Genomic DNA, 18,006 nt, shown 5'->3' with positions numbered 1-18,006 from the left:
AATGCATTTAAATTGCATTGTTTATTGTGAAAATGAAAGTTGCAGTTTGGGAGTTAACCACAGGGGGCGCTGAAGGGGTTATGTTTCACCTAGTGTGTGTTTACAACTGTAGGGGGGTGTGGCTGTAGGAGTGACGTTATCGATTGTGTGTCCCTATAAAGGGGATGACACGATCGATGCAGCCGCCACAGTGAAGCACGGGGAAGCCGTGTTTACACGCGGCTCTCCCCGTTCTTCAGTTCCGGGGACCGATCGCGGGACCTCAGCGGCGATCGGGTCCGCGTGTCCCGGAGCTTAGGACCGGGTCGCGGGTGCGCGCCCGAGTAGATTTAAACGGCGTGCCGGCACGTAGATCTGCCCAGCCGTGCAATTCTGCCGACGTATATCGTCGTGTGGCGGTCGTTAAGTGGTTAAGAAGGGATTAGTTAATTGGCTCATGTTTAATTAGGTTTCTGGTTACAGGTGTATTGTTAGAATAATATGAGCAGGTGGGGGGAACCCCCTCCTCCTCCACTGTATAGAAGACTTTTTTATTTTGGTTCTAATAGTCCATGTTCAGCAGACAAACAAGTATCGTCTCGTCTCGTGCTTGTTAGCAGGTGGAATATCTGATATCTATATTCGGACTGGGAGGAAGTGGTATGTGACGAAAGCACTCAAGCGGAGTGTGGGACGTTTAGTTACAAAGAGGTTTTGGTAAAATTGGTTGTGAAGTGTAGTTTTCAGTATGTACGCAATTAGCCTGATTCCATAAAGTACAATGACAACATGCAAAGCACACCAACCAATCAGATTTTACTTTACGGGTGGACCATGTAACCTGTTCCAAAAAGTGAACTTCTCCTTTAAAGCCTAACATGGGTACCTAAACTTCTGCACTATTTTCAACCAGATCAGGTTCACCTAAAAGATCGAACATTTACTTTTAACAGTTTTTTTTAATGCTTACAAATGTAGCTATTAAACCTGTATCCACAAAAACTAGTATTTACCACCATTTATTAATAAGATTCATGAGTAGGATTGATGCGCTGATCTTCTGTCTTTCTTTGGATTATTGGAAGATTTAGCTACCTGATGAGATTTTGCTGGTCTGATCCAGGGCATCCTTTCTTTTTCATCTGTCTTCACCTGAAATTGGTGGGTTACATCACAGCATAATTCAGTCACTATCTCTTCTGAAGAAGTGTATAGTTCCATACAAAAAAAGAGAGCCATTTTATTTTTGTATATATTTTTTTTTTTTTTTTTTTTATCATCATACATTATGTGCTCTTTCCAGTTCTGTGGGTAACGGGGTGTTGCTATTGTAATAAGCACTAAGTTGAGTTTGTTTTCTCTTCCTATGCAGAAAGTTTGTGAAGGAGCAGAAACAGGTGCAAGAAGAGATCAGCAGAATGTCTTTTAAAGCCATGATGAAAGTAGAGGAAGACATCAAAGCCTTGAAGCAACTTTTATCAGTTGCCTCCAGTGGCCTTCAGAGAAACACTCTGGCTATTGATAAACTGAAAATTGAAACCGCTCAGGTATGTTGTACTTTATCATTACAGGGTGTTTTTCCAAGGTTTCAACACGTTTTAAAGTGTCTGTAAACCCTTAAATGTACCAAGTGAAATGACTGGCCTCAAGTAATGTACAGAGATTTAAACAAATCCTCCTACATAAGTTGTACTTGTTCATCTGCAGCCATCTTTTCTTTTCAGCACAAAGTGCTGAAGCTTGTCAGAGTTCAGGAAAAATGGAATAGGGAGCTGAAGTTACACTCTGCAGAGCTCTGTGAGGAGAGTGCTGCACACAGAAACAGAGCTGAGGTTGTCAATCAGCTGGAGGTCCCTCCCCTGTCACCATCTTTCTCTTGGTGTCAAAACTTGTCAGAAGTGACTCATGCTGGCAGCAGAGTAACGAAGCAACAGACAGAAACAGCACTTGGTTTCCTCCTAATTGAGACAAGTACACACAATGGAGGGATATGCTTTGTTCATATTTATTGTCCTGAGGTTTACAACATCTTTAAAGCTCTTCCTTTTAATCTCCAGTATAAGAGTTCTAGCTAATGGTCTTTGAACTGTACTAAATTATTTATGTAGATTTTTGTTGCTGACCATTCTGGTCTTGTGTTGATTCAGAGGCTTCAATGCTTTGATACATTGACCTGGAACAAGCATTATTAAAACAAAATTCTTATCTTAGAACAGAAGTATGTCTTATATTTTCATCTCTTGTATCTCTAAGTTCTTCATACTTTTGTTTTTTGTGGAGGGGGGTTTTAGATGTTACACCCTGTTTTTTGGGTTGAAGCCAATGCTGCATTACTCAGATGTTGTCTATTAACAAAGTGATTGCCTAATTGTTATCTATTTAGACCCAGTTCACACTGGTGCGACATGCGCTCCGACTTTAAGAGAACATGTCGCATCAAGTCGCACTCCTTATTAGAATGGTCCCATTGCACTTAAAAAGAGCGACTTGAGTCACTCTGACTTAGAAAAAAAGGTTCCTGCACTACTTTTGGTCCAATTTTGGCACGACTTCTGTTTAAGAAGCCGTACGCACGTTGTGCCGAAGTCATGCTGGGATTTCGGCTTCAAAGTCGCAGCCGTGTGAACTGGGCCTTATACCTTTTTTAATATTAAGGGGTACAGGTGTAGCGCTTTAAAGAGTGGTAATATGATACAGAAAGTTCATAAGAATCACTCCATGGTCATGAAGTAGAACACGAATGGGATCCAAATATAGTCCAAAGAAAAGGGGAAACCATGAGTGGAGAAGATGAGAAAGCCGTCACCAACACCCAAAAAAACAGACCCTTACCGTCACTGCATGGGTAATTCACATAAAGAATATTTCTGAGGTAATGGAGCAAATCCTCCAAATCATCAAATGGTTCCTCCTAAGCAAAACAAGTGAAACTTAATCACAACAGGGGTTCAGCCAGAAAAATTCCAGTAATAAACCGATGATACCATGCGTGGAAAATGAAAGAGGGCATCTCATTACGCAAACATCCCAGCAAAAGGCAGTATTTATTATAAAATTAGTGCAAATACCCTCACATGATTAAGATGAATGAGCATGAAAATGAAGGAAAGCACCCAATGCTTCCTACCAACAAAATGGCGCTCTCCCCTCTGTCCAAGCAACAACGTGTCAACTGTCCTTCACTCACCTGACGTTTCGTCACTAGCGTGCATCTTCAGGGGGGTGGCTATGACGTATGATGCTATTGTTTATATAGGAGACGAAAGTGAGCTGAAACTGGAGATTGTGTACGTTTCACTGAGCGGAAGTAATCCGCTCACCGCTACAGAACCACACCTCTTTGGAAAAGGACACGGCATGCGTTCCACAGGCCGGACATAGATAATATCTGCAGACCGAAAACCATGCTATGTATTAAGGACATGTAAAAATATGAGATACCTTCCAATTAATGGAAACAATGTTATTTCTGACCTCAAAGGAAAAGAGTAACCCCCCAGGACCAGTAAAGACAGGCCCAGATATGGATCCATGACCTGATTCTGGAGGGAACGACCAATACCAAAACTTTTTTTTTTTTTTGTAAGAATAAGTTTAACATTCAGACTGCCTACCAAGGCAGAAAGAATCTTATTTAACCTCTTGAACACTGGGCACTTAAACCCCCTTCCTAACCAGACCAGTTTTCAGCTTTTGGTGCTCTCACAATTTGAATGACAATTACTCAGTCATACAACACTGTACCCATATGAAATTTTTGGCTTTTTTTTTTTTTTTTTTTTTCACACAAATAGAGCTTTCTTTTGGTGGTATTTAATCACCGTTGGGTTTTTTATTTTTTGCGCTATAAAAGAAAAAAGACTGAAAATTTTGTAAAAATAAATGAATTTCTCATTTCTGTTATAAAATTTAGAAAATGTTTGATTTTTCTTCAGAAATTTTGGCCAAAATTTATACTGCTACATATATTTGGTAAAAAATAGTGCATATTATTTGGTCTTTGTGAAAGTTAGAGTCCACAAGCTATGGTGCCAATATCTGAAAATTGATCACACCTGAAGTACTGACAGCCTATCTCATTTCTTGAGACCCTAACCTGCCAGAAAAGTACAGATACCCCCCCCAAATGACCCATTTTTAGAAATAAGACATTTCAAGCTATTTAGAAAGAGGCATGGTGAGTTTTTTGAAGTTGTCATTTTTCCCCCCCACAATTCTTTGCAAATTCTTTTTTCCCACAAAATTTTCATATTAGCAGGTTATTTCTCACACACAGCATGTGCATACCACAAATTACACCCCAAAACACATTCTGCTATTACTCCCGACTATGGCGTTACCACATGTGTGAGACTTTTACAAAACGTGGCCACATACAGAGGCCCAACATGCAGGGAGCACCTTCGAGCGTTCTGGAGCACCCAGGCAAATTCTGACATTTCTCTCCTACATGTAATAATCATCATTTATCCCAGGGATGTCCTCCCAGGATAACTCGACCGCGCTCAAGACGTCTTTTGTCTATAGCGCGGTCGGCAAGTGGTTAAAGTATAAAACCTAAAAAAGATAGAATAACATTAAATAAGTAGTTTATAGAAAATAAATGTTATTTAAATATAAACCTGATGGGAGGAAGGAGTAATTGCGGTTGGGGACTAGAGGAGTTGCGCCATATTCCTGCTGGACAACAAAAAACATCAAAGGTACATAGAAAATTTGATTAAACCAGCCTAAATGTATTTAAAAACACACTAATCCTATAAATTATCCAAAAAATGCACAAGACTACAATTTGTCTTCATTGAAAAAAAAAATTATGAATTGTAAAGAAATAACAATGAAAAATTAATTAAAAAAAAAAAGTAATGAATAAATACATTAAAAAGTTAATTGATTAACACGTAGAGCACCTGAAAATAATGGAACCAGGAATGTTAACCATTGTTAATAAATGCGTTAACATTCCATTCGATATTCATACCAAATGGGGTGTATGTCTGAGCCAGGTAAATCTACTTGGTTTGGAGGCGTGATACTTCCCTCACCATATTACTACCTCTCAAATGTATCAGTATTTAATATTGTATAGTTGCAGTTTGTCATGAGTAATTATTATAGGCTTCTCTGGGGTTTTTTGTGATGTGGTCTAACCATTTAATGATTTTAACAGTTTGAATAGAGAAGATACTTTTTATGTGACCTTGGTGTTCTATTATCTGACTTTCTCTTTGTATTAAAAAATTAGGGGCTTGGCTCTTTGAGCTGCAGACTGTCCCCAGTTTTCTTTTATTGCCGTGTTGCTCACCCCTCAGTTGAACTGCTTGGAAACCTGAATTTGAAAAAGTGTCCCTTTTTTTTACTTTTTATTATTTGAATATACAGTGTATAGATAAAATGTTTTTTTGTAAGAAAAGTGTTTTGTCTAATCTTGTTTTGCACTAAATTGTTGCTCTGTCAATCCTTTAGGAACTTAAAAATGCTGAAATAGCTTTAAGAACACAGAAAACACCACCAGGTCTTCAGCATGAAAATACAGCACCATCAGAGTAAGTTTTAGTAAGCAGATGGAAATGAGACTGGTGTGTGGCCAATCATCCTGTGATGTCTATACTGACTTTTGGCGCTCTTTAGGCAACCCTGTAATGTTTGTAGTCAGAAAAAAAGTAAATGGTTAACTTAAAAGCACCATAGAGATTTAATTCTTTACCTTCTCTTTGCTCCCCAAAACAAAAAAAGGCGCTGCTGGGAAAGAGTAATTGCATGATGCTATATGTAGCTCTCCGACTAAGTATTAAGTTTGGGAGATTTATGCTATGTGATTGAGAAAATGTAACAAACATAACGTTGGTGTTTATCCCTTTTGGGTGCAAGAAGAAATGCACTTAATTGTATCTGAAATGGGGGCAGCTTTTTAAACAGACCGTTATTGGCAGAGCACATGTGTGAAAGTGAAATTTTCCTTTCCTCCTGTTGATATAAGAATCTGCAGTTTTCTTTCAGACCACAGGGTCTTGACCAATCGAAAGTCGCAGTATTTCCGAGGATCCTGAACCTTCAGAAATTGTTTTAAATGATTTCTCATTTGGAGTATTTGAGTCTTGTTCAGTCCAAGATATCGCCAGCGCGCCATGTTTAGATAAACTGGCTGGACACTTTATCGTCAATGCTGCTTTAGAGCCCATTCACACCTCCGCGACAAAACGCCCGACGCTCGTGCCGCTGGAGGGGAGAATTCCCATTGCTGTCTATGAGATGGTTCATCTCATAGACGCCGTACGCCTGCCGCCTGAAAAAAGTCCCGGACCCTTTTTTTCAGGCGGCATTGGCGTTCGGCCATACAAGGCAATGGGAAGGCTTTATTAAAAAAAAAAAAAAAAAACACTCGCGGCAAAATACGCAGCGTATCTTGTCGCGGAGGTGTGAATTCAGCATAAGAAAGAGACCCTTAGTGGCCTTGAAACATCACATTTTTAGCTTGGTGACATTAAAGTGTCCTGTGTGTTTATCTGAACATGTTGTGCTGGTGATATCTTGGATTGGACTTTAGTGGTGCCATCTGCTGTTTAACCACGGCACCCTCTTTTCACTGGCTCTCATTGCTGTATGGATCACACTGGACCCTTTGTACTCATGCGTTTAGTTCTGAATGCAGCCTTGGTCGGGTTTTTTTTTTTCACAAAAGAAACTTTGCATTCTGGTCTGATTTTTAAACCTTTCCAGTTCAGGGGTTTCCTGACTTTTTTTTATTTTTTTTTTTTATAGCCAAGAGGCTTGAAGACAAGACCGTTCCTTTTTCACCCAGTTATACTTTGAAACTCTACTCCACTACATCTTGTTGTCGTGGGACAAGCGAATCAGGTCCCTGGACAGGTCGATTCTTTTAGGCACCAAGGACCAGGTTGCCCCTTTTATTTGGCTTAGGAATCGGAATTTCTTCATTCCCATATTCTAAGGATCCCACGTGCAGGGCTCCCACTTGGTCTTCTATTTTTGTTAAGTTTTACCAGGCTGATATTTAGGCCTTATCTGATGGCGTATTTGGATTTTGGATACTACAGGCGGCTCTTTGAGCTGCAAACGGTCCCCAATTTTCTTTTCTTGAGGCTGTTGGCTTTTATTGCCATGTTGCTCACCCCTCAGTTGGACTGCTTTTGGACATCCCTACAGTCTTAAGAATTCCTATGTCCCTTAATGGATGTGAAAGAAAATACAGGCATACCCCGCTTTAAGTACACTCACTTTACATACACTCGCGAGTAAGGACATACCTGCGAGTGTATGTAAAGTGCCTTACAAGTACTGTACAGACATTTTTCAGCCGCAGTAGAAGGAGCTGAAGCTCCGAGAGCATACCCCACCCTGTTCCAGTGTTCCCCTGACACCCCCAGTACAGCCCCTGAGACCTCAACTACAGCTCTTGACACCCCCACTACAGTCCCTGACCCCACACTACACCCTAGAAGTGAAAAGGGGTATTGTTTCACTTTAAGTACATTTTCGTTTTACATGCATGCTCTGGTCCCGTTGTGTACTTAAAAGTGGGGTATGCCTGTAGGATTTTTGTACTTGCTTTAAAGTTCTTTCTAAGACCCCTTTCACACTGGGGCGCTTTGTAGGCGCTATTATGCTAAAAATAGCGCCTGCAAAGTGTCCTGAAAGAGCCGCTGCTGTATCTCCAGGGTGAAAGCCCAGAGGGCTTTCACACTGGAGCAGTGCTCTAGCAGGATGGTAAAAGTCCTGCTAGCAGCATCTTTGGAGCTGTGTGTGTGTGTGTCGCTCCTGCCCATCGAAATTGATGGGCACTGCGGCTATACCGCCGGCTTTGAGGTGCTTTTAACCCTTTCTCGGCCGCTAGCGGGGGTAAAAGTGCCACGCTAGCGGCCAAAAAAAGTCTGCGAAATTGACGGTAAATCGCTGCTAAAAATAGCAGCGCTTTACCGCCGACGCACCCACTGCCCCAGTGTGAAAGGGGCCTTGGAGTTAATTGAGACAAAGCCCCCCCCCCCCCCCCTCATGTTCTCTATACTACTTTGCTTCAAAACTGAGACCTAATGTTTGTGGGCGGGGTTATTCTGTGCTGGCCAATGGCTTTTTTGATGCCAGTGTCCATTTATTATGTAGATGCCAGTATAACCCGACAGTCTAAGAATTCCTTTGTCTCTCAAGACTCCCAGAAATGTTCTTTATGGTGAATCCTACTGTGAGAATTTTCTCAGCACAAAACTGAATAGTGCTCTTGTGTCTGTGGGATTTTAATTTTTTAATTTTAATTTTTTTTTCTAAAATGTAATGGCTCAATTGTCTTTCATTTTGCAAAAACTTTATTTAACATACACCTATATCCTCACATTTATTTTAATTTTTTTTAAAGCTACTTCCGGACTTTAGTAGAACAATTTGAAGTTCAGTTACAGCAATACAGGCAACAGATTGAGGAGCTGGAAAACCACCTGGCAACACAAGCAAACAGCTCACACTTGACACCACAAGGTATGAGGTGGGAAACTGAATGGGTCTATATTACTGGGTGTAAATTGCACGACATTGTCTCTCTAATAATGGACATAATTGTAACACAAGAAAATAAAGTTGGTCATCTGTTTTCTCAGCTCAGAAATGGTTTCTAAAAATGATTCGCTGGTTTTCATATTTTTTTTTTTTTTAGTTCACCTCTACCAAAAAAAGCAACACACCACGCTGTCCTATATTAGTATAACAGCATAATGTGCTAAATATGACTTCCAGCCAGGGCTCCATTTTTAGTTCAGAGCCTAGGCCAAAACCATAATAAAAGAAGCATTGTTAAAATTTACAGCCGGTGATGACTCCTTTTGGCCACACATGCTCTTTGCTGTTGCCTGTGATGAGCTCAGCATCTGCAACAGGAGAGAGTACACGCTGCGCACATGCTGCCCCAAAGAACGGGATGCTGCTCCCTCTTGTTGAACTAGGGAGCGCTGGTCCCAGTGGTTGCTTAAGGACCGCCTCCTGCAGATATACGTCGGCAGAATGGCATGGCTGGGCACAAGCACGTACCTGTACGTCCTCTTTAAGTGCCCAGCCATGGGTCGCAGGTGTGCGCCCGCGACCCGGTTTGAAGCTCCGTGGCCGTGGGACCCGATCGCCGCCGGAGTCCCGCGATCGGTCCCCGGAGCTAAAGAATGGGGAGAGCTGTGTGTTAACACAGCTTCCCCGTTCTTCACAGTGGCAGCTTCATTGATCGTGTGTTCCCTAATATAGGGAAACGCGATCAATGACATCACACGTCCAGCCCCGCCTCCCTACAGTAGAAAAAACATATGAGGTCACACATAACCCTTACAGCGCCCCCTAGTGGTTAACTCCCAAACTGCAATTGTCATTTTCACAATAACCAATGCATTTTTATAGCATTTTTTTGCTGTGAAAATTACAATGGTCCCAAAAATGTGTCAAAATTGGCCGATGTGTCCGCCATAATGTCGCAGTAACGAAAAAAATCGCTGATCGCCTCCATTAGTAGTAAAAAAAAAAAAAAAAAATTATTTAATAAAAATGCAATAAAACTATCCCATATTTTGTAAATGCTATACATTTTGTACAAACCAAAGCTTATTGCGAATATTTATATATATATATATATATATATATATATATATTATATATATATATATTATATATATATATTATATATATATATTATATATATATATTATATATATATATTATATATATATTATATATATATATTATATATATATATTATATATATATATATATATATATATATATATATAAAAATTATTAAAAAAAAAATTATTTTTTTTACCAAAAATAGGTAGAATACGTATCGGCCTAAACTTTTTTTTTTTTTTTATCTTTTTGGGGGATATTTATCATGGTAAAAAATATTGCATTTTTTTTCAAAATTGGCGCTCTATTTTTGTTTATAGCGCAAAAAATAAAAACCGCTGAGGTGATCAAATACCACCAAAAGAAACATCTATTTGTAGGAAAAAAAGGACGCCAATTTTTTTGGGTGCCACATCGCACGACCGCGCAATTGTCAGTTAAAGCGACGCAGTGCCGAATCGCAAAAACTGGTCAGGTCCTTTACCTACATAAAGGTCCGGGTCTTGAGTGGTTAATCCCTACAATAACTCAGGATGAAGCCATGACATGCTTTAGATTTCAAAAAGGCTTTTTTTATGTAATTTTTGGCGTAATTTTTTTTAACTGAAAGCGAGCCCTGCTTGGAAGGTAGGTTTAACATGCTGTGCTGCTATACGTGTGTGTGTGTGTCAGCATAATGTACCTTTGTTGGTAAAGGCGATATAACCCTTTGAAGTAGTTAGTTCCAGCTGGTTTTTGCTTGTGTAGGTTATTTTAAACTTTTTTTTTTTATTTATTTTCTTTATTTTATAGCAGATGGAAGTTAAAATACAGTGATGGGTTTTCAAACCTGTGAGGAAGATCTATTGTACTAACTTTTTCTTCAATTCTAAAGCTTTCAATTATAAATTCTAAAGCTTTTTAACCAGATCTTGGCTATTTTTGGGTCATGCGGCCAATGTGAATTCAAATAATTCAAAACTTAAAATGAAATTGACCCACAGCCATTGTTTGCCTACAACATATTTTTTTCAAGCCTTTATCAAGCTGTTGTTGCAAATGGGTGGCTACTAGACTAAGCTAACTGCTCCCGAATTGACTTGCTTTGTCTACTACTTGTCCTACTAAATATACGTGTGTGTGTTTGTTTGTTTTTTTTTTTACACTTCTGATCATAACTTTTGTGTTCTGCAGACCTATCCATGGCAATGCAGAAGATTTATCAGACATTTGTGGCCTTAGCAGCCCAGCTGCAGTCCATACATGAAAGTGTTAAGGTAAGTTATTTGAATATTTTTTTTTTTTCTAGTTTCCAATTTGTAATACCTAATATGTAACCTGTTCCCAAAGATGAGAACTAGCAGCATCTTATGACTTATGTGCCATTTTAATTTTGCATGCACATAATGTGAAAAACTCTTTGCTGCAGTTGATCTAAAGCTTTGCCAGTGTCGACACCTGAAAGTACGTGCCTATAACCCACGGTGTATGAATATTCTGCCTGTGTGCTGTACTGTAGTTAAACATAGGAGGATTTGAAGGTCTACCACCGGGTCTCCTGCATCCTTCAGGATTTGAGCCATGAATAATCTATTCCTGGCTTGTTTCTTTTCACATAATAAATCCCTAAACTTGCGACTAATAGGGGCTCAAACAAATATAGATTTTACCTTGCCAATTAATAAGTGTGGCCAGTTTAAAGTATATGATGAAAAATGTTCATGGAGAGTGTGCTTCCTTAATTGTCAAACTAATCAGGAGTTGCAGGCAGCTGAAGTTCTTTATATGTTCATTTTCGCCTTCTGTAAAAGACAAACTTGGTCTCATCCCTTCTGTGGTTGGATAGTCTTAAAGCGGAGGTTCACCCTAATAACATGTATGTCTGACCAACTCCCTTATATTCGTAACAAGTACTGTCCGCAATTAGTTTTTTTTTTTATGCTGTTACGTACCTTGTAATCCATTTTTTTTTCAATCTACTTCTCCCCGTGGGAGTAGGCGTTTCTATGCCTAGGGGGATTGTCATCTGGGAGGTCGCCCAGATGATTGACGTCTGTTCGCCCTGGCAAATAAGGCCCCGCCCCCCGTATTGTGTAGGCGCGCACGAGTTACGGGGTTTTCGAAAAAAGCCAATTGCAAAACGAATTGCGGACAGTACTTGTTAACATGTATATCTGACCAACTCCCTTATATTCGTAACAAGTACTGTCCGCAATTCGTTTTGCAATTGGCTTTTTTCGAAAACCCCGTAACTCGTGCGCGCCTACACAATACGGGGGGCGGGGCCTTATTTGCCAGGGCGAACAGACGTCAATCATCTGGGCGACCTCCCAGATGACAATCCCCCTAGGCATAGAAACGCCTACTCCCGCGGGGAGAAGTAGATTGAAAAAAAAATGGATTACAAGGTACGTAACAGCATAAAAAAAAAAAACTAATTGCGGACAGTACTTGTTACGAATATAAGGGAGTTGGTCAGATATACATGTTATTAGGGTGAACCTCCGCTTTAACCAATGAGGAGATTCATTTAATTGGTAGGTACGGCACACTAACTTTTAAAGGAAAAATTAACATGTACCAATATCATTTTACATTTGTTTTTCACGGAGAGCCACCTATGATCCAGCAGTTTTCATTGTGTGCTCAGTCTGAAATGTTTTAGGTTGAAACTGTTTTTTGTTTTGAAGTTTGGATTGGTAGTCACCATGTACACATGACTGCCAAGCTGATTAAAGCATAAGTTCATCTTTCATAACATGTTACACCCATATTCGGGGCTCTGCCTGCCTGGCAACGCCACTTATTCAGTGTCCTGTGAATTGAAAACGACAAGGTCCAGCAGCCTTTGTGGCTGTCGGCTTGTAGTTTTTCATGAACTACCATGCCACTGTGAGCCTTGTGGTAGCTCATTGAGTCTTCCTGTCAGAATTCATCAGCTTCCTCGTATGAAGAAGCTGATACACTGACAGATCTGCGGGAGACCTGCATGGCACCAGCGATCTGCTGATCGCTGGTGCAATGCTTTACAGGCCCTGCAACAAAAATAATGCACTTCTTTTACCTGGGGGAAATTTTTTTATTTCTTTTTTTGTAGCCAACCTATTCTTTAAAAGCCCCACAACTGCATGCATATTCCAAAAGACCTAAATCCAAACCTGTACAAATACAGGATGAGCTATTTCATGGTTCAAGCAACTAACCTCTTGAGTCAACTTAAAAGGATGTTGCAGAAGTGGATTGCTGTATATTTAAAGTCTGCAGTTCTGCTCTGTGTGAGAAGACTACTAAATCTCACTGTTAACATTATACACAACTGAAGTGGATTTACTGATTCAAATACAGTTCCATTGTTTCCTGAATAGCATTAGTGGTTCTATGACTTGGTGTTGCCTGAAGTATTTAACAAGAATTTGTTTGCTTACAGATGCTCAAGGAAAAATACCTTGGTTTCCGGAAGACATTCTTGGGCGATTCCACAGATATATTTGAGGCACGGAGAACTGAAGCCAAGAAGTGGCAAAGTGCCCCACGCATAACCACCGGGCCCACACCCTTTGGCAGTGTACCAAACGCAGCAGCTGTGGCGATGGCTGCAACCCTGACCCAGCAGCAGCAGCCTGCTACAGGTCTGAATGCATTCAAGTTCTAGATAACTTACACCCAATCTATGATTAGTACGTTTTTTTATTTTAGCTCTCAAACTGGGTCTTCCTAATTTTTACTAAATACAGCTTTTAGAGTAGACAGGTTTTAGTTTTGGCAATAATTATACCTTTTAAAAGTAAATATTTTGCTGTCCTTGGAAACATATTTCAAGGCTGCATTCACACCTGAGCGTTTCAAAGTCGTGCGTTTTTCCTGCATTTTTGTACAGGCCACCAATGTAAAAAGCTGAAAAACGCCTGTAATCTGCCCAAAGAAGCTCATGTTCTTCTTTTTTTTTTTTTTTGAGCTTTAAGGTGTTTTTCAGGTGACAGACCGCTCAGATGTGAACAGGTGCCATTAAAATTAATGGGATTTTGCTTGCTGGGCATTTTTTATGAGCTGAAAACACTCGGGTGTGAATGTAGCCTAAAGTAGTACTATACTTAAATGTTATTGACGCACCCAGTACACATCCTGCTCTATTTTCATCTCAATCTTCTCTAACTTTAAAATTCCTAAATCAATTCAGTAATACCTACTGTTCAGCATATCTGGGCATGTTCTATCCTGATATTCTTGTCATCCCCTGCTAAACAGGGCAGGGCATGTGTCAAGGAAGTGCTACTGATTGGATGCATCAGCCCAAATTGTTAAAGTGTTACTAAACCCACAACAGTAAAATTATATTGTATATGCAGTAAAGCATGCTTGTTATACTCAATGTGGAACCTAAGGGGTTAATTCTCTGCATTTTGTAAAAAGACTGTTTGATCCTGTGGTCTCTGATCCTCTCCCTTTACTGTCCCCAATCCATCTGCTGATGGTATAGAGCAGGGGTCTCCAAACTTTCTAAACAAAGGGCCAGTTTATTGACCTTCAGACTTTAGGGGGGCCGGACTCTGGCCAGTGGTAGTGGAAATTTTTTGGGCATCGGTGGGAGTAAACATCACCATAATTAGTATTGGGGGAGAAGCAGTACCCCATCATTGGCAGGAATAGTGCCCCGTCATTGGTTTAATTGGAAGGAACAGTGCCCATTTATTAGTATCCTTGGGGAGGAATAATACCCCATCAATATCATTTGAAAGCAATAATGCCCCATCATTAGTATCAGTGGGAGGAATAGTGTCCCATTTTTGGTGTCAGTGGGAGATATTGTGCTTCGTTGCTGGTATCAGTTGGCAGAATCGTCTCTTGTATCTTTGGAAGTAGTGACCCAAGGGCCGGATAAAGGCAGGCAAAGGGCCGCATCTGGCCCCAGGGCCGCAGTTTGGAGAGCCCTGGGAGGCACTCTGCACATGCTCAGTTTAGTGTGTATTTCTAGATTATTAGATTTTTTTAGGAGGGTGCATGTGATCAGCACAGGGCCAATCCAGACAGAGGGTCGGGGGTTCTGCAGCCTCATATCATTGAAAACTCCTCTTACAAGCTTTAACCAGGCACTGATGGAAGTCACAAAACTGCTTTATACTGCTGATGAGAATTGGTAATTAGCAGTTTATAGTTGGTAAAATAATTGCATTTCCATGTTCTGTGTACTGTGGGAGACCAGATATAATGAATGAATGTAGGGCCCTGGGTCTATTAATACTTTAAGGCTTTACCCTTCCCATGGCTGACAGATTTTTTTTTTTGAATGTCAGAACTACATCTGCAGGATTCACTTGCAGTGCCATTAGCCGATGCAATCTCTGATCACACATGCTCATAGATTTTTCTGCAATTCCTCTGTCAGTAACCATGGGATTTGGGTAACTGCTGTTACGGATGGCGATCGCCATATTATTCCACGATACCCCAGTCCTATAAACAAGTTTTGCTTTGTCCTGGGTTTAGTAACACTTTAGGAGTAATAGAAGGGCTGCAATAGCTTTCCTGCATCTATAACCTAAACACTTTTGTGTGCATATGATCTCTGCTGGAGGGGATCATTCAATCTGACCTCCTGATCTTTCTGTTAAATAGACATTATATGATCAGTATTTGAGTGAGCGTGCAGTAGAATTCTCTCCAGAAAAAGCAAGATTTTGGCTCTTCTGAACGGGGGAAAAAAGAGAGAGATATATTCTCTAATTTCACTGCAATCATAAGCTACAGTAGGGAATTACGGTGTTTAGCTGGTTAGATTGCTACATGATGTAATTCATTTTGTTGTGAGAGATGGGGACTGTTCAACGATATTGCAAATTATAGGAATTTCCAGAAAGTTCTCTTGGCTGCTCCATATAATAATGCCTGTTCTCTACTGCCTTTAGTTTCCTTGCTGGTGCAACTAAAACATGGGTGGTACACTGGCATGCAAATATGTTCAACGTCCTTCATCCTTCAGCTTTTTTTTTCCCCCCACAAACCTTTTCCCAGCTCTAGAGGCTTGTCACCTTGACTTATTTTAAAGGGCTAAAATCCCAAATGATAAGCCAGCTTGTCGGATCCCGTCTTTCATTTTCCTTTAGTGTAAAGCAACGACTTGGTTGCTGTGCAGAATGTTGGAGACAAATCTTCACACACTTAAATATTGTGCCAATTTTTGTGCCAATTTTTGATTAATGTCACTACATCTCTCTCTCTTGTGAGGAGGTAAGACATTTCTGTAACCCTCTGTCCTTCATGTGGGAGAAGGTACTTTGGAATTCTGAGACGCTTTGTGGTGTCACCAAGCTGCATGCACAAATGGCAATATTTGTATCTTCCATGAAACTAGACGGTGTCTTTGAAAATCTGGAAATGACTGCTTCATTCAGAGACCTACCGAGATAGTAAATACTTAGAGAAATTTCCTCTGAATGCAGAGATGGGCTTAAAGGAAACCTGTACTGTAGGAATTGTGTAGCCCTTACAATCCCTATTATTTTCAATGGCACTCAAATTGTGGCACGATGTTGTTGCAATTGTCGCCTGACAAATCTTGGTTAAATTGTGTAAAATCGTGCAAACAGAATCGCAGGCCGCCTGTTGCCCAGTAGCAGTTCTGGAACAACTTGTATGTAACAGGCACCCTGCGATTTCGTGTGCGTGCAATTTTTACTGCGACTTGTCAGGAGAAAATCGCTCCCTAAATTGAGTGCCATTGAAAACTGGTATCGCAAGGGCATCCCGAGATTCAGAATCGTGGCGATTCCGCCCGCAATCCATAATAGCATAGTGTGAACAAAGCCTTAATGTTTTGATGAGACAGAATGAACACAATGGGTTATAATTTGCTGAAGAGTGCAAAATCTGGGGCAGCTGTACATTGTAGTCAATCGGCTTTTAACTTATGCTTATTCAATTTCGAGCTTTGACAAAAAAGAAATTGGAACCGTGGTTCACACTGGTGTGTTTTGACATGTCAAATCCATGGCAATTTCCAGCAATGGCACTGTCCTAATTGGTGTGGCGCTGCACCAATTTCAAAAAGTAGTTTCTGTACTACTTTTGGCAATTTCGGCCCACGATTTACATTGACAAACTGCACAGATGTCTCTGTAATCATTCTCGATATCGGGAGTAAGATCAGCTGAACTCGCATGGCTTTTTTCTGGCAGCCCATTGTGAACCTGGGTGGAAACTGGTTTCTATGCAGAGCTGCACCAGGTTTTGCACTCTCCAGTTTTGGTAAATCAACCCCAATGTGTTGAAGACGGACTACAAGAAAACTAGCATTTGTATTGGTTCATTTGCAGTGGCAGTATTTATTTCTCCAACACATTGCCTTTACCAGACCAGAAACAAGATAATCTTTAAAGTTCTCATATAACTTTTCTAAATGGCCCTTAAAGGCTCTGTCCACCCAAAAGTGTGATTTATATATTGATAGAGTAGAGTTGCACCAATACTGGTATGGGCTCTGATACTAGCCATTTACATGAGTACTTGTACTCGTACAAATGCTGCGATACTAAAAACCGATACCCCCATTGTCGGTTTGCCGTGTGATTTCAAAGCCGGTCCTGTGCGATTTTCGTTCAGTTGCGAATCCAGTGTGAATTGCAATGTATGAGATTAGAAGTCACACCTGAACTCGCACAGGACAGTATTGGTTTATCCCTAGTAAAGTGGTTAATCCGCTAAGTCAATCTGTGGGTTCTTATGGCTTGGCTACTCCAATAGTGGGTTCTCTCTGGCATAGTGCTCACCTTGTGGCATTTTCAGTTAAATAAAAATACATCGTGGAGAGTAGGACTATTGTCACAATAATTTCACCAGAGATTCCCTGAGAGATGATTAAAAAAAAACGGTCAGGGATTTTACTGTCCAACATTTTGCTACAAAATTAAAATATCTATTTTGATTGATTTAACACTTTAATATTCATTGAAGTGTGTGTGTGTGTGTGTGTGTGTGTGTGTGTGTGTGTGTGTGTGGTTAGGAGCCTTCAGGACAGCGGTTACCAGTCACAGCCAAGGCTCCAGTTGGTGCTGGGGACTTCTAGTGCTTGATGCCTGGAAGTGCCACTGGGTTCCAAACAGTGCTCAGCTCTGCATCATGATCCGTCGCATCCCTGTGCCAGAATTATCACCGCCTTGGTCACGCTAGGTAAGGCTGTCCTGAGAGGTTCTGTAGAATGCCTTTTGAGTAAAGAATATAGCTTATCTTGGCTCTAGCACAGTTTTGTTAATAAGCTGGTGTAATGCAGAAGGTCAAGATGCTTCAACCTCTGAGGCTACAGATCTATGTTGTGAGATGCATTTGTTGTTCATGGACCTGCTGTTATCGCAGTTTCTAAAAAAAAAAAAAAGTGACACTAATCAGGAAGCATTGTTGTATTTAAAATGTGATCTATTTTTTTTTTTAAAGTTATTTTTATTG

General features: G+C 40.4%; 1 protein-coding gene across 6 annotated transcripts in view; it reads left to right on the top strand.

The window, feature by feature from the left end:
• Positions 1-18,006, top strand: part of NUP58 (nucleoporin 58) — a 67,085-nt gene that overhangs the window by 25,806 nt on the left and 23,273 nt on the right. For all 6 annotated transcript variants that reach the window (XM_040340497.1, XM_040340498.1, XM_040340499.1 and 3 more), the window contains exons 8-12: positions 1,352-1,526; positions 5,446-5,525; positions 8,351-8,469; positions 10,765-10,847; positions 12,998-13,199. In XM_040340497.1, coding sequence (XP_040196431.1) covers positions 1,352-1,526; positions 5,446-5,525; positions 8,351-8,469; positions 10,765-10,847; positions 12,998-13,199 — 659 coding nt within the window. The remainder of the gene's footprint in view (positions 1-1,351; positions 1,527-5,445; positions 5,526-8,350; positions 8,470-10,764; positions 10,848-12,997; positions 13,200-18,006) is intronic.

This window comes from Rana temporaria, chromosome 2 (assembly GCF_905171775.1).
Source record: "Rana temporaria chromosome 2, aRanTem1.1, whole genome shotgun sequence".
In the NCBI taxonomy this organism is placed as follows: Eukaryota; Metazoa; Chordata; class Amphibia; order Anura; family Ranidae; genus Rana; species Rana temporaria.
Note: the sequence above shows the minus strand (reverse complement) of the source record. Positions and strands in the feature narration are given on the sequence as shown.